At 39.5% G+C, this 24,036-nt stretch overlaps 1 protein-coding gene across 1 annotated transcript in view; it reads left to right on the top strand.

Moving 5' to 3' along the window:
* LOC129843503 (zinc finger protein 385B-like) overlaps positions 1 to 11,697 on the top strand; it is a 148,341-nt gene extending 136,644 nt beyond the window's left edge. Inside the window, exon 3 of the mRNA XM_055912256.1 lies at positions 10,332 to 11,697. Within this exon, the coding sequence (XP_055768231.1) occupies positions 10,332 to 10,567 (236 nt within the window). The 3' untranslated portion in view covers positions 10,568 to 11,697. The remainder of the gene's footprint in view (positions 1 to 10,331) is intronic.
* The last annotated feature ends 12,339 nt before the right edge of the window (positions 11,698 to 24,036 follow it).

Raw genomic sequence — 24,036 nt, 5'->3', positions numbered from 1 at the left:
TCGGGTTGATATGATAACTTTCATGATATTATAGGATTTTGCCTTTCATAATGTTGGGGGACAGTTGCCAATGATATAATAAATTGACAGCAGACGGGCAATTCCACAATAATGGAATTGCGCTGAGGCTCAGATTTTTCACTTAAAATGTATGCCAAACAAAAAGTATTGATTTCAGAGTTTTAATGCACAAGGACTACTTTTATAAATGTACACAGAACATTTTACAAAAACATATTTACAGGGAGAACTGTGCAGATGCAAAGTTTGGTAACAGAATTTTTGTCAAATCTTTTTGTGCCCACGTTGTGTCCACGTTTTCCAAAAACTGTTAAATATCTGCACAGTATTAAGATTCGACTGGACCAAATCTGAACAAATCATAGACGTCTATGTTTCACAAATAGAGTACAGTACAGTATTGTTTAGTATAGTAGTGTACAGTACAGTAGAGTACAGTAGAGTTAGGTTCAGTACAGTACAGTAGTGTTTAGTATAGTAGTGTACAGTACAGTAGAGTACAGTAGAGGTATGTTCAGTACAGTACAATATTGTTTAGTATAGTAGTGTACAGTACAGTAGAGTTATGTTCAGTACAGTGCAATATTGTTTAGTATAGTAGTGTACAGTACAGTAGAGTTATGTTCAGCACAGTACAGTAGAGTTTAGTACAGTAGTGTACAGTACAGTAGAGTTATGTACAGTACAGCATAGTAGAGTTTAGTACAGTAGTGTACAGTACAGTACAGTAGAGTTTAGTACAGTAGTGTACAGTACAGTATAGTTATGTTCAGTACAGTACAGTAGAGTTTAGTACAGTAGTGTACAGTACAGTACAGTAGAGTTTAGTACAGTAGTGTACAGTACAGTAGAGTATAGTCGAGTTATGTTCAGTACAGTACAGTACAGTAGAGTACAGTACAGTATAGTTATGTTCAGTACAGTACAGTTATGTTCAGTACAGTAGAGTTATGTTCAGTACAGTAGTGTACAGTACAGTAGAGTTATGTTCCGTACAGTTTAGTTATGTTCAGTACAGTAGAGTTATGTTCCGTACAGTACAGTACAGTTTAGTACAGTAGTGTACAGTACAGTATAGTTATGTTCAGTACAGTACAGTATAGTTATGTTCAGTACAGTAGTGTACAGTACAGTAGAGTACAGTATTATCAAATCAAATCAAATTTATTTATATAGCCTTACATCAGCTGATATCTCAAAGTCCTCTTCTGGCTGTGATGGGTGGAGATTATAACAGAACATGGCCAAGAGTTATGTTCAGTACAGTACAGTAGAGTTTAGTACAGTAGTGTACAGTACAGTAGAGTACAGTACAGTAGAGTTATGTTCAGTACAGTAGAGTTATGTTCAGTACAGTAGAGTTATGTTCAGTACAGTATAGTTATGTTCAGTACAGTAGTGTACAGTACAGTAGAGTACAGTACAGTAGTGTTATGTTCAGTACAGTAGAGTTATGTTCAGTACAGTATATTTATGTTCAGTACAGTACAGTAGAGTTATGTTCAGTACAGTATATTTATGTTCAGTACAGTACTGTAGAGTTATGTTCAGTACAGTATAGTTATGTTCAGTACAGTAGTGTATAGTACAGTAGAGTACAGTATAGTTATGTTCAGTACAGTACAGTATAGTTATGTTCAGTACAGTACAGTATAGTTATGTTCAGTACAGTACAGTACAGTAGAGTTATGTTCGGTACAGTAGTGTATAGTACAGTAGAGTTATGTTCAGTACAGTAGTGTATAGTACAGTAGAGTACAGTGTAGTTATGTTCAGTACAGTACAGTATAGTTATGTTCAGTACAGTACAGTACAGTAGAGTTATGTTCGGTACAGTAGTGTATAGTACAGTAGAGTTATGTTCAGTACAGTAGTGTATAGTACAGTAGAGTACAGTATAGTTATGTTCAGTACAGTACAGTAGAGTTATGTTCAGTACAGTAGTGTATAGTACAGTAGAGTACAGTATAGTTATGTTCAGTACAGTACAGTATAGTTATGTTCAGTACAGTAGTGTATAGTACAGTAGAGTACAGTATAGTTATGTTCAGTACAGTACAGTAGAGTTATGTTCAGTACAGTAGTGTATAGTACAGTAGAGTACAGTATAGTTATGTTCAGTACAGTACAGTATAGTTATGTTCAGTACAGTACAGTATAGTTATGTTCAGTACAGTACAGTACAGTAGAGTTATGTTCGGTACAGTAGTGTATAGTACAGTAGAGTTATGTTCAGTACAGTAGTGTATAGTACAGTAGAGTACAGTGTAGTTATGTTCAGTACAGTACAGTATAGTTATGTTCAGTACAGTACAGTACAGTAGAGTTATGTTCGGTACAGTAGTGTATAGTACAGTAGAGTTATGTTCAGTACAGTAGTGTATAGTACAGTAGAGTACAGTATAGTTATGTTCAGTACAGTACAGTAGAGTTATGTTCAGTACAGTAGTGTATAGTACAGTAGAGTACAGTATAGTTATGTTCAGTACAGTACAGTATAGTTATGTTCAGTACAGTACAGTATAGTTATGTTCAGTACAGTACAGTACAGTAGAGTTATGTTCGGTACAGTAGTGTATAGTACAGTAGAGTTATGTTCAGTACAGTAGTGTATAGTACAGTAGAGTACAGTATAGTTATGTTCAGTACAGTACAGTATAGTTATGTTCAGTACAGTACAGTACAGTAGAGTTATGTTCAGTACAGTATAGTTATGTTCAGTACAGTACAGTAGAGTTATGTTCGGTACAGTATATTTATGTTCAGTACAGTACAGTAGAGTTATGTTCAGTACAGTAGAGTTATGTTCAGTACAGTATAGTTATGTTCAGTACAGTACAGTATAGTTATGTTCAGTACAGTATAGTTATGTTCAGTACAGTACAGTATAGTTATGTTCAGTACAGTATAGTTATGTTCAGTACAGTATAGTTATGTTCAGTACAGTACAGTATAGTTATGTTCAGTACAGTAGAGTTATGTTCAGTACAGTAGAGTTATGTTCAGTACAGTATAGTTATGTTCAGTACAGTACAGTATAGTTATGTTCAGTACAGTATAGTTATGTTCAGTACAGTATAATTATGTTCAGTACAGTACAGTAGAGTTATGTTCAGTACAGTATAGTTATGTTCAGTACAGTAGTGTACAGTACAGTATAGTTATGTTCAGTACAGTACAGTACAGTAGAGTTATGTTCAGTACAATACAGTTCAGTACAGTATAGTTATGTTCAGTACAGTAGTGTACAGTACAGTATAGTTATGTTCAGTACAGTACAGTACAGTAGAGTTATGTTCAGTACAATACAGTTCAGTACAGTATAGTTATGTTCAGTACAGTAGAGTTATGTTCAGTACAGTAGTGTACAGTAGAGTTATGTTCAGTACAGTAGAGTTATGTTCCGTACAGTTTAGTTATGTTCAGTACAGTAGAGTTATGTTCAGTACAGTAGTGTACAGTAGAGTTATGTTCAGTACAGTTTAGTTATGTTCAGTACAGTAGAGTTATGTTCAGTACAGTACAGTACAGTAGAGTTATGTTCAGTACAATACAGTTCAGTACAGTATAGTTATGTACAGTACAGTAGAGTTATGTTCCGTACAGTTTAGTTATGTTCAGTACAGTAGAGTTATGTTCCGTACAGTTTAGTTATGTTCAGTACAGTAGAGTTATGTTCAGTACAGTAGTGTACAGTACAGTAGAGTTATGTTCAGTACAGTAGAGTTATGTTCAGTACAGTAGTGTACAGTACAGTAGAGTTATGTTCAGTACAGTACAGTACAGTAGAGTTATGTTCAGTACAATACAGTTCAGTACAGTATAGTTATGTACAGTACAGTAGAGTTATGTTCCGTACAGTTTAGTTATGTTCAGTACAGTAGAGTTATGTTCCGTACAGTTTAGTTATGTTCAGTACAGTAGAGTTATGTTCAGTACAGTACAGTACAGTAGAGTTATGTTCAGTACAATACAGTTCAGTACAGTATAGTTATGTACAGTACAGTAGAGTTATGTTCCGTACAGTTTAGTTATGTTCAGTACAGTAGAGTTATGTTCCGTACAGTTTAGTTATGTTCAGTACAGTAGAGTTATGTTCAGTACAGTAGTGTACAGTACAGTAGAGTTATGTTCAGTACAGTAGTGTTCAGTACAGTATAGTTATGTTCAGTACAGTAGAGTACAGTACAGTAGAGTTATGTTCAGTACAGTAGAGTTATGTTCCGTACAGTACAGTACAGTTTAGTACAGTAGTGTACAGTAAAGTATAGTTATGTTCAGTACAGTAGTGTACAGTACAGTAGAGTTATGTTCCGTACAGTTTAGTACAGTAGTGTACAGTACAGTATAGTTATGTTCAGTACAGTAGAGTTATGTTCCGTACAGTACAGTACAGTTTAGTACAGTAGTGTACAGTACAGTATAGTTATGTTCAGTACAGTACAGTATAGTTATGTTCAGTACAGTAGTGTACAGTACAGTAGAGTACAGTATTATCAAATCAAATCAAATTTATTTATATAGCCTTACATCAGCTGATATCTCAAAGTCCTCTTCTGGCTGTGATGGGTGGAGATTATAACAGAACATGGCCAAGAGTTATGTTCAGTACAGTACAGTAGAGTTTAGTACAGTAGTGTACAGTACAGTAGAGTACAGTACAGTACAGTAGAGTTATGTTCAGTACAGTAGAGTACAGTACAGTAGAGTTATGTTCAGTACAGTAGAGTTATGTTCAGTACAGTATAGTTATGTTCAGTACAGTAGTGTACAGTACAGTAGAGTACAGTACAGTAGAGTTATGTTCAGTACAGTATAGTTATGTTCAGTACAGTAGAGTAGAGTACAGTACAGTAGAGTTATGTTCAGTACAGTATAGTTATGTTCAGTACAGTAGAGTTATGTTCAGTACAGTAGTGTACAGTACAGTATATTTATGTTCAGTACAGTACAGTATATTTATGTTCAGTACAGTACAGTAGAGTTATGTTCAGTACAGTACAGTAGAGTTATGTTCAGTACAGTAGTGTATAGTACAGTAGAGTACAGTATAGTTATGTTCAGTACAGTACAGTACAGTTATGTTCAGTACAGTATAGTTATGTTCAGTACAGTAGTGTATAGTACAGTAGAGTACAGTATAGTTATGTTCAGTACAGTACAGTAGAGTTATGTTCAGTACAGTAGTGTATAGTACAGTAGAGTACAGTATAGTTATGTTCAGTACAGTACAGTATAGTTATGTTCAGTACAGTACAGTTTAGTACAGTAGTGTACAGTACAGTAGAGTTATGTTCAGTACAGTACAGTATAGTTATGTTCAGTACAGTAGAGTTATGTTCAGTACAGTAGAGTTATGTTCAGTACAGTAGAGTTATGTTCAGTACAGTACAGTACAGTACAGTACAGTATAGTTATGTTCAGTACAGTAGTGTACAGTACAGTATAGTTATGTTCAGTACAGTAGAGTTATGTTCAGTACAGTATAGTATAGTTATGTTCAGTACAGTAGTGTACAGTACAGTAGAGTTATGTTCAGTACAGTAGAGTTATGTTCAGTACAGTACAGTAGTGTTCAGTACAGTATAGTTATGTTCAGTACAGTATAGTTATGTTCAGTACAGTATAATTATGTTCAGTACAGTAGTGTACAGTACAGTATAGTTATGTTTAGTACAGTATAGTTATGTTTAGTACAGTATAGTTATGTTCAGTACAGTAGTGTACAGTACAGTATAATTATGTTCAGTACAGTAGTGTACAGTACAGTATAGTTATGTTTAGTACAGTAGAGTTATGTTCAGTACAGTATAGTTATGTTCAGTACAGTAGTGTACAGTACAGTATAGTTATGTTTAGTACAGTATAGTTATGTTTAGTACAGTATAGTTATGTTCAGTACAGTATAGTTATGTTCAGTACAGTATAGTTATGTTCAGTACAGTAGTGTACAGTACAGTATAGTTATGTTCAGTACAGTATAGTATAGTTATGTTCAGTACAGTAGTGTTCAGTACAGTATAGTTATGTTCAGTACAGTATAGTTATGTTTAGTACAGTATAGTTATGTTCAGTACAGTACAGTTTAGTACAGTAGTGTACAGTACAGTAGAGTTATGTTCAGTACAGTAGAGTTATGTTCAGTACAGTACAGTAGTGTTCAGTACAGTATAGTTATGTTCAGTACAGTATAATTATGTTCAGTACAGTACAGTAGAGTTATGTTCAGTACAGTATAGTTATGTTCTGTACAGTAGTGTACAGTACAGTATAGTTATGTTCAGTACAGTACAGTACAGTAGAGTATCGTTATGTTCAGTATAGTATAGTTATGTTCAGTACAGTACAGTAGAGTTATGTTCAGTACAGTACAGTACAGTAGAGTTATGTTCAGTACAGTAGTGTACAGTACAGTATAGTTATTTTCAGTACAGTACAGTAGTGTACAGTACAGTAGAGTTATGTTCAGTACAGTACAGTATAGTTATGTTCAGTACAGTACAGTACAGTATAGTTATGTTCAGTACAGTACAGTATAGTTGAGTACAGTAGTGTACAGTACAGTATAGTTTAGTACAGTGGTGTACAGTACAGTACAGTAGAGTAGAGTTATGTTCAGTACAGTACAGCATTGCTTGCTCTTTTGGGTTTTAGGCCGGGTTTCTGTATAAACACTTTGTGACTTAGTTAGTTATGTTCAGTACAGTAGTGTACAGTACAGTATAGTTATGTTCAGTACAGTATAGTTATGTTCAGTACAGTAGTGTACAGTACAGTATAGTTATGTTCAGTACAGTACAGTACAGTAGACTTATGTTCAGTACAATACAGTACAGTACAGTATAGTTATGTTCAGTACAGTACAGTACAGTAGAGTACAGTATAGTTATGTTCAGTACAGTACAGTAGAGTTATGTTCAGTACAGTACAGTACAGTACAGTATAGTTATGTTCAGTACAGTATAGTTATGTTCAGTACAGTATAGTAGTGTTCAGTACAGTATAGTTATGTTCAGTACAGTACAGTATAGTTATGTTCAGTACAGTACAGTACAGTATAGTTATGTTCAGTACAGTACAGTATAGTTATGTTCAGTACAGTACAGTACAGTATAGTTATGTTCAGTACAGTATAGTTATGTTCAGTACAGTAGAGTTATGTTCAGTACAGTACAGTATAGTTATGTTCAGTACAATACAGTACAGTACAGTAGTGTACAGTACAGTATAGTTATGTTCCAGTACAGTACAGTACAGTAGAGTTATGTTCAGTACAGTATAGTTATGTTCAGTACAGTACAGTATAGTTATGTTCAGTACAGTACAGTATAGTTGAGTACAGTAGTGTACAGTACAGTATAGTTATGTTCAGTACAATACAGTACAGTACAGTAGTGTACAGTACAGTATAGTTATGTTCCAGTACAGTACAGTACAGTATAGTTATGTTCAGTACAGTATAGTTATGTTCAGTACAGTACAGTATAGTTATGTTCAGTACAGTACAGTATAGTTGAGTACAGTAGTGTACAGTACAGTATAGTTTAGTACAGTGGTGTACAGTACAGTACAGTAGAGTAGAGTTATGTTCAGTACAGTACAGCATTGCTTGCTCTTTTGGGTTTTAGGCCGGGTTTCTGTATAAACACTTTGTGACATCTGCTGATGTAAAAAGGGCTTTGTAAATACATTCTATTGATTGATTGAGTACAATACAGTACATTATGGTTTGTAACTACTATGATTTCTCCTTGGTGCCAATTCAATTGCAGTAGTTACAATCAAATTGTAATAATTCAAAATTGAAATGAGTAAAAACACTATAACTAATGAATAGGTCATAGGTCTACCTTTACTTGTTACTTCTATGAACGTTCATTATCATCCCTCCTCATGAGGGAGAGAAATAGGAAAATATCTTATAGATATGTGGGTTTTTGGTAATGGAATTTCAAGGCATAAGGGAATATTTCTTTAACTTACAGAAGACAGAAACATTTATCCAGAAGTAAATATAATATTATGTTGATAATAGTCTGCAGGGTTCATTACTTCAACGTGATCGTGTTTTGATGTATTTCTAACACGTTTTAAGACTTTTTCTGCTAGATGTTTTCTAAGACCCCTTTTCCATCTGTTTGACCAGGAATCAAGGCCTTTTTCTCATTCAACATTTTTGGGATGGAAATTGGTTGAAAAATGTATATATATGCCATAATAAAAATAAAAAAACATTGACTCTTATCTTTCATTTGACCCCCAATTTGACATGCTCCTATTTACTTCACATGTTGGTGCTCATGGGTCCTTTTACATGGAAATGACCTGGTGCTCATGGGTCCTTTTACATGGAAATGACCTGGTGCTCATGGGTCCTTTTACATGGAAATGACCTGGTGCTCATGGGTCCTTTTACATGGAAATGACCTGGTGCTCATGGGTCCTTTTACATGAAAATGACCTGGTGCTCATGGGTCCTTTTACATGGAAATGACCTGGTGCTCATGGGTCCTTTTACATGGAAATGACCTGGTGCTCATGGGTCCTTTTACATGGAAATGACCTGGTGCTCATGGGTCCTTTTACATGGAAATGACCTGGTGCTAATGGGTCCTTTTACATGGAAATGACCTGGTGCTCATGGGTCCTTTTACATGGAAATGACCTGGTGCTCATGGGTCCTTTTACATGGAAATGACCAGACACACAAATCAAATTATGAACAACTCAATTCCAAACAATTGAATTCCGATCAGCTCTGGAAAAATGTAAACATGTAAGATTTAGAGGTTCTAACCATGTGTCTCCCATGACAACACGATCACGAGACAGGTTATATTTGACAGTATAGTTTGCAGTATTACATTACATCTCTGTATATTATATAAATACAAAACCCTCAGTAGAGCTTCATCTCCATGTTAAACGTTCGTTTCATCCCAGTGATCTCCTGTATAGCTTTATTAAATCAAAATGTCTCTTGATGGATGATATATTTCTATGAAATTAGCTGGAAGAGTATCCCTGCTGTGTCAACGCAGGTCGGGATTTTACGTTCTCTTGGCATTGAACACAATATGATTTAGTATGAAGGGAAATTTGAAGCAATAGCTTGATGTTTCTTTTTTAAATTTTTTAAAATGTTGTTCATTTTGAATCTCTGACAAGAACATGAGCACCTATTTGAGGTTAGTGTGTGTGTACGTGTGTCAGCACTCAGAAGCCTGCACTTGTGGATTTCTGAGATGGACTCACTTTTCATCTCACATGCTATTAAATCTCTACTGAGATTAACTCTTGTATACAGACACACACACGCACACATGCACACACATGCACACACACGCGCATAAAACATGCATAATATGGAGGGAAGATGAAGAGAAAAGAGCTTTGAATTCTGTGTCGATTATCTACAGTAGTGCAGAGCTGGTTAATATCATTCTTTATTTTGGTCTGGATCCATAGGCTTCTATGGGCATGAAGCTTTTGTATTGTATATACAGAGTATGAAAGCCTGAAGTGAACTGGCAATAACCTTATTTTCCTTTGAAATATACAAAGTAGATATACACAGATATGACTACGATACCAATGAACTGCCTTGCATCAGGTATGATCTGTTTCTGGGCTCAAGCCCCAGTCCCAGCCATACAAGTATTCTCCTAGCTCCATTCCCTCTGCCCCAACATAATGTACTGCATCATTCCTCCAGCCAGCCTACCTTCCAGGCTGACTCACACCCCAGCACACACACACTCCACATCTTACCACAGCCTATGAGCGCGTAGAGACGTCTTTCTGCTTCATTTAAGACATGATGAGTTACTTTCCACTATTCTCTGCCACAGCGCTCACAACAGCCACAGTGTACAGTGTATTTTCTCTGCCTGTTAGCTCCTTGTGTGTGTTATGTATGGTCCTAGTGCTATGAATATAATCTTTTTATTTTTTATTTAACCTTTATTTAACTAGGCAAGTCAGTTAAGAACAAATTCTTATTTGCAAGGACGGTCTACCGGGGAACAGTGGGTTAACTGCCTGTCAGCTCAGGGATTCTATCCAGCAACCTTTCGGTTACTGGCCGAACACTCTAACCACGCACTAACCTGCCGCAACTACATCGTACTGCCCTCATCTGAAAATGTGTTAATATTTCTCTTTCTCTGTTTTTCTCTTTTCCCTACTCTTTCTTTCTCTTTCTCTCTCCCTATCTCCTTCCATTGTTCTGTCCCTTTCTCTCTCTCCTCTCTCTCCATCCCTCTCTCCCCCCGCTCTCTCTCTATCTAACTATTTCTCCGTCTCCAAAGGAAGTTCATGCCATAGCAACACACTGCCTGCGCTGGTGCGGAATCAGTCTCTGATGATGCAGTCCACTTTGGATATGAAACCCTTTATGCCCTTCCACCAAGTGGACACCTCCTCTAGTGTGGGACTCTTCCCTAATTTTAACATGGTAAGAAATTGCTGCTTTCATCTCTTGTTAGTAATGCTTTCCCGAGCCAGAACACCCCATAGGGCAGTAACCTATCTCCTTTTTCTGTAGTGTGAGGCAGATTGATGAACAGGTACAGCCACTGGACTGGACGCTAGTCCTTTCATCTCATGTATTTGTAGTTTATTGTCACTATTATTGATCTTAGATTTCAGTATTGTTTCATTGCCAGAATCCTACTGTCTTTCTTTTCCTGAATCATGAATTCTAAATGGCTTAGGAGATTCTTCCTTTTCCCTTCACAAAGAATCTTAATGGCAAATGCACAGAGAAAGAGAGAGAGCGAGAACACTGCAGTCCCACCATCAAGGCATCGATTCCAACCCTCCAAAACTGAGAGGTGGAAACAAAATCTATTCTTGCTTATATCTTGCCAAAAACACATCTCATGCTGATAGTTGATGTGGCAGGTGTAAAAATGTCATGACCTGAAAAATCGACTGAGAGAGTTAGTTAAAGAGTTTCTATGCTTGTTTAATTCTGTGTTGGCCGGGCTGTATGCTCCAACCATAACGTTTTGTGATGGGTGGACCGTTCTATTTACATTTTATTTCTATGTCTCCTCCAACCTACAGAGTAAGACAGAACAGTGTCCTGTTAAAAGGGACTGAGAGGTAGGCAGCAACAGGAGGACTCACCTGCTCATGTCTGTGTGACTGTGATTCCCAGGCCTGCCATGGTCCGATGTGACAACACTCTTTGGAACAGTTAGTGAGAGCCTTGCCTGTAGTCACGGCAACCTGTCAGGAACACTCTGCCTCACAGCGCTAGTCTCCAGCTCAGACCTGGGTTCAAACACTACTCTAAATCATTTCAAATACTCTGTCTGTGCTTGACTGAGGTTGCCTGTTTCCATAGATCCAATAGAAAAACCTGAAACATCCAAACCCAGTCAACCTGGCACTCCAGTCAAGGCTAGGGAAAATGCTCAATAGTATTTGAAAGATTTCAAATAGTAATTGAACCCAGATCTGCTCCAGTTTAGCTCAGCTGAGTCCAGTGTGATTCCATTGGCTGAGACAAAGACACATCTAAACCAGACATAGTGGCTCTACTGCTGTCGTTGACTATTAAGTGGTAGTGTACTAAGTTCCTGTTGGTGAGAGTGATGTTGATTATATACACTGTGACTGTAATGATGACACCAACATTAAATATTGTCCAAAAGTTCATCTGGGGACATTTCTTTTTGAAGATATTTTGAAGAATATACTCATTGCAGAATTACAGTTTTTACATTTACATTTTAGTCATTTAGCAGATGCTCTAGAGTGACTTACAGTTAGTGCATTCATCTTAAAATGGCTAGGTGGGACAGCCACATATCACAGTCATAGTAAGTACATTTCCTCAATAAATGAAGTCAGAGAGACCAGAGGTGTTGGTGTGTAGGGTTTGAGCATAGCCTAAAGGTAGGGAAGAGCAGTTCCTCTTACTGCTCCGTAGGTAAGCACCATGGTATTGTAGTGGATGCAAGCTTCGCCTGGAAGCCAGTGGAGTGTGTGGAAGTGCAGGGTGACGTGGGAGAACTTGGGAAGGTTGAACACCAGGAGGGTTGCAGCGTGCTGGGTAAGTTGCAGGGGTTTGATGGCACATGCAGGGAGCCCAGACAACAGGGAGTTGCAGTAGTCCAGATGGGAGATGACAAGTGCCTGGATTAGGAGCTACGCCTCTTCCTGTATGAGGTAGGGTTGTACTCTATGCAAGAGCAGTCACTGCTTTGTTGTCTAGGGTCATGCCAAGGTTCTTTGCCCTCTGGGAGGGGGACACAGTGGAATTGTCAACTGTGATGGAAAGGTCTTAGAGCAGGCAGGTCTTCCCCAAATGACAACCTGTTCCCTATTTCCTATATAGTGCATTACTTTTGACCAGGGCCTCACTGTATAGGGAACAGGATGCATCCATCATCCTTCTGTTTTGTATTTGACCTTTATTTAACTAGGCAAGTCAGTTAAGAACTTCTTATTTTCAATGACAGCCTAGGAACAGTGGGTTAACTGCCTTGTTCAGAGGCAGAATGGCAGATTTTTACCTTGTCAGTTCGGGGGTTCGATCTCGCAACCTTTCGGTTACTAGTCCAACACTCTAACCACTATGCTGCCTGCCGCCCCACACGCTAATGTTTGTCATTAGCTTTACTTCACTGCTTTACTGTAGCAAGATAGCTATTTACAGTACAGTGCTGTGTTGGCGGTAGCCTACTCTGTGTAAAAAGAAGTTATTTGACTTGGCAAGCACGAGCTCTAAGGGTAGATGACAGGTTTCCAACATTTCCCACAGTGTAATGAATAATGCACAATACACAGTGACAGAACAGAAACAGATTTTAGAATAGGTTTGGTTTATTCTATTGAGGTTCTACAGTTTGTTTATTTGTGTGCAAACAATGGAAATACACTAGAAAAAAACAGCAGTGACAACAAAACAACAATTTGGTCCAAAGCTTGACCCTTGACATTAGAATCCTATCTAGTCTCACTGAGGAGCTTTTCTGTATTCTCCCTTTCAGAAACATGACTACTACAATCAAGATTCCCTTTTAAAAGTACTACAGCACTAGCTTGGTCCCAGTTCGGTATGTGCTGTCTTGCCACTCCTATGGTCAATGTCACAACAAACACAAGGACATAGGGATTGCCAAGACAGTATATACAGATCTGAGACCAGGCTACTACATCACAGAATCAAAAGGCTTTTCCTGTTCAGGCATTTCACTCTAAGGCTGCATTCCAAATGGCACCCTATTCCCTATATAGTGCATTGGGCTCTGGTCAAAAGTAGTGCACTATATATGGAATAAGGTGCCATTTGGGAAGCAGGCTGTTATTAGCAAAATGGGCTTTAACAGGTTCCAAATGACCACCCCCCGACCACCCATCACTGTCAAACGCTCCCTAAAACATTTCTGCGAGCAGGCCTTTCTAATCGACCTGGTCCGTGTATCGTGGAAGGATATTGACCTCATCCCGTCAGTCGAGGATGCCTGGTTGTTCTTTAAAAGTAATTTCCTCACAATCTTAAATAAGCATGCCCCTTTCAAAAAAAATTGAACTAAGAACAGATATAGCCCTTGGTTCACTCCAGACTTTACTGCCCTTGACCAGCACAAAAACATCCTGTGGCGGACTGCAATAGCATCGAATAGTCCCCGCGATATGCAACTGTTCAGAGAAGTCAGGAACCAATACACGCAGACAGTCAGGAAAGCAAAGGCTAGCTTTTTCAAACAGAAATTTGCATCCTGTAGCTCTAACTCCAAAAAGCTTTGTGACACTGTAAAGTCCATGGAGAACAAGAGCACCTCCTCCCAGCTGCCCACTGCACTGAGGTTAGATAACACGGTCACCACCGATAAATCCATGATAATCGAAAATTTCAATAAGCATTTCTCTACGGCTGGCCATGCTTTCCTCCTGGCTACCTGTTACGAGAATTTTGTTCTCAGTTGTTCATAATACCCAATTTAATTAATTACTCAGCCTGAAACCCAGAATTTGTAAGAAACTGGTTGAAATGAATCAGACGGAGGCCCAGCCACAATAGTCAGAACATGTATTTAGGAGAGCGCTCTGCCAATCATTACATGTACATTGGTTTATATACCTCTCATTTCGTCATAAATGTCCCTCCTCCTCTAATACAATGACAATATAGTTCACAAGTCCTTCTCATACATTGCCTGCCACCTGTATACAATCTACTACAAGCCCAAGGTTTCTCCCCTCCCTGGGTGGGGAGACTTCCTTCTCTGTTATCAGTTTCACAGTGGTCACAAGTTGTCTTCCACAGTTCCTTGCCTACTAACAGTCCCTCTTTCTTATGGACAAACATTCTTCATCAGACAGGATATAATTCTGTTAGTTATATTTCTAGTTAAATGTATACATCATTTAGTCCTTATTCATAAAAATCCCATAACACTACCCCAACTACCCCAGCCAACAGCTCCGACCCCCCCGCAGCTACTTGCCCGAGCCTCCCCAGCTTCTCCTTCACCCAAATCCAGATAGCAGATGTTCTGAAAGAGCTGCAAAACCTGAACACGTACAAATCAGCTGAGCTAGACAATCTGGACCCTCTCTTTCTAAAACTTCCGCCGCCAATGTTGCATTCTGTTCTGTCCAGTCTGTTCAACCTCTCTTTCGAGATCCTTAAAGATTGGAAAGCTACCGCGGTCAACCCCCTCTTCAAAGGGGGTGACACTCTAGACCCAAACTGTTATAGACCTATATCCATCCTGCCCTGCCTCTCTAAAGTCTTCAAAAGCCAAGTTAAAAAACAGATCACTGATCATTTCGAATCCCACCGAACGTTCTCCGCTGTGCAATCCGGTTTCCGAGCTGGTCACGGCTGCACCTCAGCCACGCTCAAGGTACTAAATGATATCATAACCACCATCGATAAAAGACAGTACTGTGCAGCCATCTTCATCGACCTGGCCAAGGCTTTCGACTCTGTCAATCACTGTATTCTTATAGGCAGACTCAATAGTCTTGGTTTCTCAAATGACTGCCTCGCCTGGTTCACCAACTACTTCGCAGACAGAGTTCAGTGTGTCAAATCGTAGGGCCTGTTGTCCGGACCTCTGGCAGTCTCTATGGGGGTACCACAGGGTTCAATTCTCGGGCCGACTCTTTTCTCTGTATATATCAATGATGTCGCTCTTGCTGCTGGTGATTCCCTGATCCACCTCTACGCAGACGACACCATTCTGTATACATCTGGCCCTTCTTTGGACCTCTAAACAAGCTTCAATGCCATACAACACTCCTTCCATGGCTTCCAACTGCTCTTAAACGCTAGTAAAACCAAATGCATGCTTTTCAACTGTTCGTTCACTGCACCCGCCCTCCCGACTAGCATCACTACCCTGGACGGTTCTGACCAAGAATATGTGGACAACTACAAATATCTAGGTGTCTGGCTAGACTGTAAACTCTCCTTCCAGACTCATATTAAACATCTCCAATCCAAAATCAAATCTAGAATCACCTTTCTATTTCGCAACAAATCCTCCTTCACTCACGCCGCCAAACTTACCCTAGTAAAACTGACTATCCTACCGATCCTCGAATTCGGCGATGTCATCTACAAAATAGCTTCCAATACTCTACTCAGCAAACTGGATGCAGTCTATCACAGTGCCATCCGTTTTGTTACCAAAGCCCCTTATACCACCCACCACTGCGACCTATATGCTCTAGTCGGCTGGCCCTCGCTACATATTCGTTGCCAGACCCACTGGCTCCAAGTCATCTATAAGTCTATGCTAGGTAAAGTTCCACCTTATCTCAGCTCACTGGTCACGATAACAACACCCACCCATAGCACGCGCTCCAGCAGGTATATCTCACTGGTCATCCCTAAAACCAACACATACTTTGGCTGCCTTTCCTTCCAGTTCTCTGCTACCAGTGACTGGAACGAATTGCAAAAATCGCTGAAACTTATATTTCCCTCACTATCTTTGGGTGGGTTATTTACAGATGGACTATGTACAGCTGCAGCGATCGGTTAGCTGCTCAGATAGCTGATGTTTAATCTACCTACCTCATCCCCATATTGTTTTTATTTACTTTTCTGCTCTTTTGCACACCAGTATCTCTACTTGCACATCATCATCTGCTCATTTATCACTCCAGTGTTAATCTGCTAAATTGTGATTACCTCGCTACTATGGCCTATTTATTGCCTACCTCCTCCCCATTTGCACACACTGTATATATACTTTCTTTTTTTCTATTGTGTTATTGACTGTACGCTTGTTTATTCCATGTGTAACTCTGTGTTGTTTGTGTCACACTGCTTTGCTTTATCTTGGCCAGGTCGCAGTTGTAAATGAGAACTTGTTCTCAACTGGCTTACCTGGTTAAATAAATGTGAAAAAAACACTAGCTCTGTAACATGAATGCTTAAATACAGGAACTGTATCAAGTGCTGCATGCAGTAGCCTGATCCTAGATCTGTTTGTGCTATCTTACCAACTCCTTCAAGGAGTTGAAAAGTGATATCCCAAGTATAAATACACTAAAGTGTAACGGGCTTCCTCCTTCTCCTCATCCGAAGAGGAGTAGCAGGGATTTGACCAAAATGCAGCGGGTTGTGAATACATAATGATTTAATAGACAAAACGGAAAAACACGACAAACACTTTAATAATTACAAAACAAATAAACGAATGTAGACAGACCTGGACACGAACTTACATACAACGTGAAGAACACATGAACCAGGAAAACAGACTACATAAAACGAACGAACTAACAAAAACCGGAACAGTCCCGTGTGGCGTAACATACAGAGACTGACACAGGAGACAATCACCCACAAACAAACAGTGAGAACACCCTACCTTAATATGACTCTCAATTAGAGGAAAACGCAAAACACCTGCCTCTAATTAAGAGCCATACCAGGCAACCCAAAACCAACATAGAAACAGAAAACATAGACTGCCCACCCAAAACTCACGCCCTGACCATCACACACATACAAAACAACAGAAAACAGGTCAGGAACGTGACATAAAGTACACAAACTAAATTGCAAAAAATATGTTTTGAGCAAAATGTGTATTTTATTAATCTTTCTGTGCATTCTCGACCTCACCCAGACAGAGCTTCCACAACTGGAAGACATTATGTCATTGGCCATAACCCAACCCCTGTAGGTTAGGTTACCTGAATGTAGAGTTGTCTACCGTTATTGGTAATCCAGTAGCATTGTTTTGGAGAAAGTCACAGTACAGCCAAACCAGATGCAAGACACCCAAGCCAACTTTTTCTTTATCTTTCCAACAAGTCCAGAATGCCGGCGAAGATGGTTGGAATTTGCTGGGAAAGACGAGTCGCACCTTTTCAAAGTAGTCGCCTGTGCCATGCTCATTTTACCAAGGAGAGCTTCTCAACTGCAGGAATGGTGGAGCCCAACATGCAGAAAATGTATAGGCTGACAGAAGTAGACAAATCCTTATACTCTAATGTTAGTGAAGGATCAGATAGTACTTTTCATATGGATGAAACCATCACAGACGCTGAGGTTAGACAAAAACGGTAGACTAGCTCACCCTTGCTGTTGTAATGACTAATAACTTGCCCTTGTATAAATGTTTCGCCCTGGTAATCTAAAAGCTGTTTTGGATACTTAGCTTGTTTTCGCTTTGTCATTATGGGATATTGTGTGTAGATTGATGAGGGGAAAAAATTATTGAATACATTTTTGAATAACGCTGTAATGTAACAAAATGTGGAAAAAGAGAAGGGGTCTAAATACTTTCCGAATGCACTGCATATCTTTGAAAAACAGCGCGTTAGAAAGGACTATCAACACATACTGACCAGCTAATGTTATAGACAGAAGCAGGCTACATGGCAGACCAATCCAAACTCATCTCCCGACATGTCTATTTTTTTAAATAAAAAATAAAAGGTTTACGTTCAAATGCTTCTCCTGTGAAGTAGAGACATGCGAATTCTCTCTCCAGATCTTCCAAGGGAAGCGAATCTGCATCGGGGATGTAGTCAGACACAAGCTGCTTTCTCTGCAGAGACGTCTGTGTAGCATATTTTTCAAACGGTGATGTATGTGTGTTGTTGACAGAACTAGTATAAGCCAGCACATGAACACGCCCACTTTTGCAACGTAATGCCTGCCCTTCGACCTTACGCCTGCCCAAATGTGAAAGTAAATCACGTGATACTGTAAACGAGGTGAAATGAGACTGGAGGCCGTATTGAAACATGACAATGACCATTAAGAGTTGACAAGACAGCAAAAACAGATCTAGGATCAGGTGTAGAGTACAACGCAACATGTCAAGTGTTGGTCACATGTTTCATGAGGTGAAATAAAAGATCCCAAGAAATCTTCCATACGCATAAAAAGCTTATTTCTCTAAAATGTTGTGCACAAATTTGTTTACTTACCTGTTAGTGAGCATTTCTCCTTTGCCAAGATAATCCATCCCCCTGACAGGTGTGGCAAATCAAGGAGCTGATTAAACAGCATGATCATTACACAGGTGCACCTTGTCTTGGGGACAATAAAAGGCCACTCTCAAATGTGCAGTTTTGTCACACAACGCCACAAATGTCTCAAGTTTTGAGGGAACGTACATTTGACATGCTGACTGCAGGAATGTCCAACAGAGCTGTTGCAAGATGATGTGCTCGTTGTCCTCACCAGGGTCTTGATCGGAATGCAGGTCGGATTCATAACCGACGTCACCTTCGATCAAATCAAATCAAATGTATTTATATAGCCCTTCTTACATCAGCTGATACATCAAAGTGCTGTACAGAAACCTGTACAAACCTGTACACCGTGCTTCTACACCTGTGCTGTACAAGCAATGCAGGTGTAGAAGCACGGTGGCTAGGAAAAACTGCCTAGAAAGGCCAAAACCTAGGAAGAAACCCAGAGAGGAACAAGGCTATGTGGGGTGGCCAGTCCTCTTCTGGCTGTGCCGAGTTGAGATGACCACTGGCACGCTGGAGAAGAGTGCTCTTTACGCATGAATATCGGTTTCAACTGTACTGTATGGCGTGGTGTGGGTGAGAAGTTTTCTGATGTTAACGTTGTGAACAGAGTGCCCCATGGTGGCATTGGGGTTATGGTATGTGTATTTGTATTTATTACTGCTCCCCATTAGCTGCCAAAGCAGCAGCTACTCTTCCTGGGGTCCAGCAAAGTTAAGGCAATTATACATTCTAAAAACAATACAATACATTCATAGCAGATTTCACATCATATTACGTGTGTGCCCTCAGGCCTCTATTCTACTACCACATATCTATAACACAAAATCCATGTGTACATGTGTGTATGTTATTGTGTGTTTGTATGCATGTGTCTATGTTTGTGTTGCTTCACAGTTCCCGCTGTTCCATAAGGTGTATTTTTATCTGTTTTTTAAATCTATGTTTACTGCTGGCATGAGTTACTTGATGTGGAATAGACTTGATGTGGAATAGAGTTCCGTGTAGTCATGGCTCTATGTAGTACTGTGTGCCTCCCATAGTCTGTTCTGGACTTGGGGACTGTGTGGACACTTCTGGTGGCATGTCTTGTGGGGTATGCATGGGTGTCTGTGCTGTGTGCCAGTAGATCAAACAGACAGCTCGGTGCATTCAACATGTCAATACCTCTCACAAATACAAGTAGTGATGAAGTCAATCTCTCCTCCACGTTGAGCCAGGAGAGATTCACATGCATATTATTAATGCTAGCTCTCTGTGTACATCCAAGGGCCAGCCGTGCTGCTCTGTTCTGAGCCAAGTGCAATTTTCCTAAGTCCCTTTTTGTGGCACCTGACCACACGACTGAACAGTAGTCCAGGTGCGACAAAACTAGGGCCTGTAGGACCTGCCTTGTTGATAGTGCTGTTAAGAAGGCAGAGCAACACTTTATTATATACAGACTTCTCCCCATCCTAGCTACTGTTGTATCAATATGTTTTGACTGTGACAGTTTACAATCCAGGGTTACTCAAAGTAGTTTAGTCTCCTCAACATGCTCAATTTACACATTATTCATTACAAAAGAGAACCTTAGTGGAGGTTTAGGGTTTAGTGAATGATTTGTCTCAAATACAATGCTTTTAGTTTTTGTAATATTTAGGACTAACTTATTCCTTGCCACCAATTCTGAAACTAACTGCAGCTCTTTGTTAAGTTTTGCTGTCATTTCAGTCGCTGTGGTAGCTGACGTGTATAGTGTTGAGTCATCTGCATACATAGACACACTGGCTTTACTCAAAGCCAGTGGCATGTCATTAGTAAAGATTGAAAAAAGTAAGGGGCTTAGACAGCTGCCCTGGGAATTCCTGATTCTACCTGGATTTTGTTGGAGAGGCTTCCATTGAAGAACACCCTCTGTGTTCTGTTAGACTTTATCCACAATATAGCAGGGGTGTAAAGCCATAACACATACGCTTTTGCAGCAACAGACTATGATCGATAATGTCAAAAGCCTCACTGAAGTCTAACAAAACAGCCCCCACAATCTTTTTATCACCAATTTTTCTCAGCCAATCATCAGTCATTTTGTATGTGCTGTGCTTGTTGAATGTTCTTCCCTATAAGCGTGCTAAAAGTCTGTTGTCAGTTTGTTTACTGTCAAACACCATTTTTCCATTTTAAACCAAAAAAGTTTACTCATGATTGGTAACAGGCTGATTGGTCGGCTATTTGAGTCAGTTAAGGGGGCTTTACTATCATAGGGCACTAACCTTTGCATCCCTCCAGGCCTGAGGGCACACACTTTCTAGTAGGCTTAAATTAAAGATATGGCAAATAGGAGTGGTAATACCATCCGCTATTATTCTCAGTAATTTTCCATCCACATTGCCAGACCCCAGTGGCTTGTCATTGTTGATAAAGAATTAGTAAAGATATGATCAATACATGTTCATGATTTCATTCATGTACTGTTTGTAACTACCCTTGTAGTTTGATTCATATCCTGAACCAGGCAGGCACTAGTTACAGTTTGAAGCTTTCTCTTGAGTGGGCAGCCTGATGAAAACCAGTCAATATTTAAATCACCCAGAAATTATACCTCTCTTTTGATATCACATACATTATCAAGCATTTCACACATGTTATCCAGATACTGACTGTTAGCACTTGGTGGTCTATAGCAGCGTCCCACCAGTATGAACAGGCATAAGCTACGGACAACAAACACAATTCATTTTATTGATGGCAATTTGAATGCACAAAGATACCAGGATGAGATCCTGAGGTCCATTGTCATACTATTCATTTTCTGCCATCACCTCAACGGTCAGCAGGATAATACACATTCCTGGAAGCTGAAAATGTCCCAATTCTGCCATGGCCTTCATACCCATCAGACATGTCACCCATTGAGCCTGTTTGGAATGCTCTGGATCGACGCGTACGACAGCATGTTTCAGTTTCTGCCAATATCCAGCAACTTCGCACAACCATTGAAGAGGGGGGACAACATTCCATAGGCCACAATCAACAACCTGATCCACTCGAAGGAGATGCTGCATGAGGCAAATGGTAGTCACACCAGATACTGACTGGTTTTCTGATCCACGCCCCTACTTTTTTTAAAGGTATCTGTGACCAACAGATGCATATCTGTATTTCCAGTCATGTGAAATCCACAGATTAGTACCTAATTCAATTGACTGATTTCCTTATCTGAACTGTAACTCGGTAACATCTTTGAAATTGTTGCAGGTTGCATTTATACTTTTGTTTATTGTAGATGTATTTTTCATGCTGTGAATCTTTTGTTGAGGAGGATGGAGTATGGTGTTGGAACATACAGTATGAGGTTTGATACCTTCATTGTTGCAGCATCACTGTTCTGTAGTCACTGTACTACCGTGTACTCTGAATCAATAAACCTGTGAAGACAACACAATACTCTGCAGGTGTCAGAAACTCACGGTACATTCAGGAATACAAAACCAACAGATGGTGAATTGATCTGTCTTTGTTTTCCTCTGCAGCTGCTCTCAATATAAAATTCTTGAAACACAAAATGTAGGCTACTGTAAGAATGACTGCAACATAATATGTATATTTATTAAGTAATTTTATAGTGAAAAAGGAGTCTCTGCAAACTTCAGTCAGATGCAATGTCAGTGTTTTTATTAGCTAGGCTTTCAGTCTGTGATAACCATATAATTAGAATTCTATGGTGATAACCTTTGTCTGAGCAACATATATTCTTACATTGCAGAGTGGTTTGTGAGAGTTTTCACCCCCTTGGCATTTTGACTATTTTGCTGCCTTACAACCTGGTATTAAAATAGATTTTTGGGGGGTTTGTATCATTTGATTTACACAACATGCCTACCAATTTGAAGATGCAAAATATTTTTTATTGTGAAACAAACAAGAAATAAGACAATAAAACAGAAAAATTGAGCATGCATAAATATTCACCCCCCCAAAGTCAATACTTTGTAGAGCCACATTTTGCAGCAATTACAGCTGCAAGTCTCTTGGGTATGTCTCTATAAGCTTGGCACATCTAGCCACTGGGATTTTTCAAGGCAATACTGCTTTAGCTCCTTCAAGTTGGATGGGTTCCGCTGGTGTACTGCAATCTTTAAGTCATACCACAGAGGTCTGGGCTTTGACTAGATCATTCAAAGACATTTAAATGTTTCCCCTTAAACCACTTGAGTGTTGCTTTAGCAGTATGCTTAGGGTCCTTGTCCTGCTGGAAGGTGAACCTCCATCCCAGTCTCAAATTTCTGGAAGACTGAAACAGGTTTCCCTCAAGAATTTCCCTGTATTTAGCGCCATCCATCATTCCTTCAATTCTGACCAGTTTCCCAGTCCCTGCCGATAAAATGTTCTCGGGGTGATGAGAGGTGTTGGGTTTGCACCAGACATAGTGTTTTCCTTGATGGCCAAAAAGCTCAATTTTAGTCTCATCTGACCAGAGTACTTTCTTCAATATGTTTGGGGAGTCTCCCACATGCCTTTTGGCGAACACCAAACATGTTTGCTTATTTTTTTCTGGCCACTCTTCCGTAAAGCTCAGCTCTGTGGAGTGTACGGCTTAAAGTGGTCCTATGGACAGATACTCCAATCTCCACTGTGGAGCGTTGCAGGACCTTCAGGGTTATCTTTGGTTTCTTTGTTGCCTCTGATTAATTCCCTCCTTTCCTGGTCCGTGAGTTTTGGTGGACGGCCCTCTCTTGGCATGTTTGTTGTGGTGCCATATTCTTTCCATTTTTTAATAATGGATTTAATGGTGCTCCGTGGGATGTTCAAAGTTTCGGATATTTTTTTACAACCCAACCCTGATCTGTACTTCTCCACAACTTTGTCCCTGACCTGTTTGGAGAGCTCCTTGGTCTTCATAGTGCCGCTTACTTGGTGGTGCCCCATTGCTTAGTGGTGTTGCAGACTCTGGGGCCTTTCAGAACAGATCATGTGCAAGATCATGTGACACTTAGATTGCACACAGGTGGACTTTATTTAACTAATTATGTGACTTCTGAAGGTTATTGGTTGCACCAGATCTTATTTAGGTGCTTCATAGCAAAGGGGGTGAATACATATGCACGCACCACTTTTCCGTTTGAATTTTATTTTATTTTTTGGAACAAGATATTTTTTTCATTTAATCTTTTTGGACTATTTTGTGTATGTCCATTACATTAAATAATGTAGGAAAAACGCCAAGGGGGTGAAAACTTTTGAAAGGCACTGTAAATGTTGATTGTTCATGTGCAGTGGGGGCTGGTGGGATGAGCTATAGGAGGACAGGCACATTGTAATGGCTGGAATGGAATAAATGGAACGGCATCAAACACATCAAACATATAGAAACCACTTTTGACTCAGTTTCCGGGAATTCCATTCCAGCCATTACAATGAGTATGTCTTCTAGCTCCTACCACCAGCCTCCTCTGATATGCACTTGGTGAGAGAGGTGCCAGACTGCAATGATTGAATTAGAGTGTGCATTTTGTATCCCATTCATCATATTGTCAAATGCATCCTGTAACAGGACAAGTGGGC

The sequence above is a fragment of the Salvelinus fontinalis genome, unplaced genomic scaffold, assembly GCF_029448725.1.
Source record: "Salvelinus fontinalis isolate EN_2023a unplaced genomic scaffold, ASM2944872v1 scaffold_0148, whole genome shotgun sequence".
In the NCBI taxonomy this organism is placed as follows: Eukaryota; Metazoa; Chordata; class Actinopteri; order Salmoniformes; family Salmonidae; genus Salvelinus; species Salvelinus fontinalis.
Note: the sequence above shows the minus strand (reverse complement) of the source record. Positions and strands in the feature narration are given on the sequence as shown.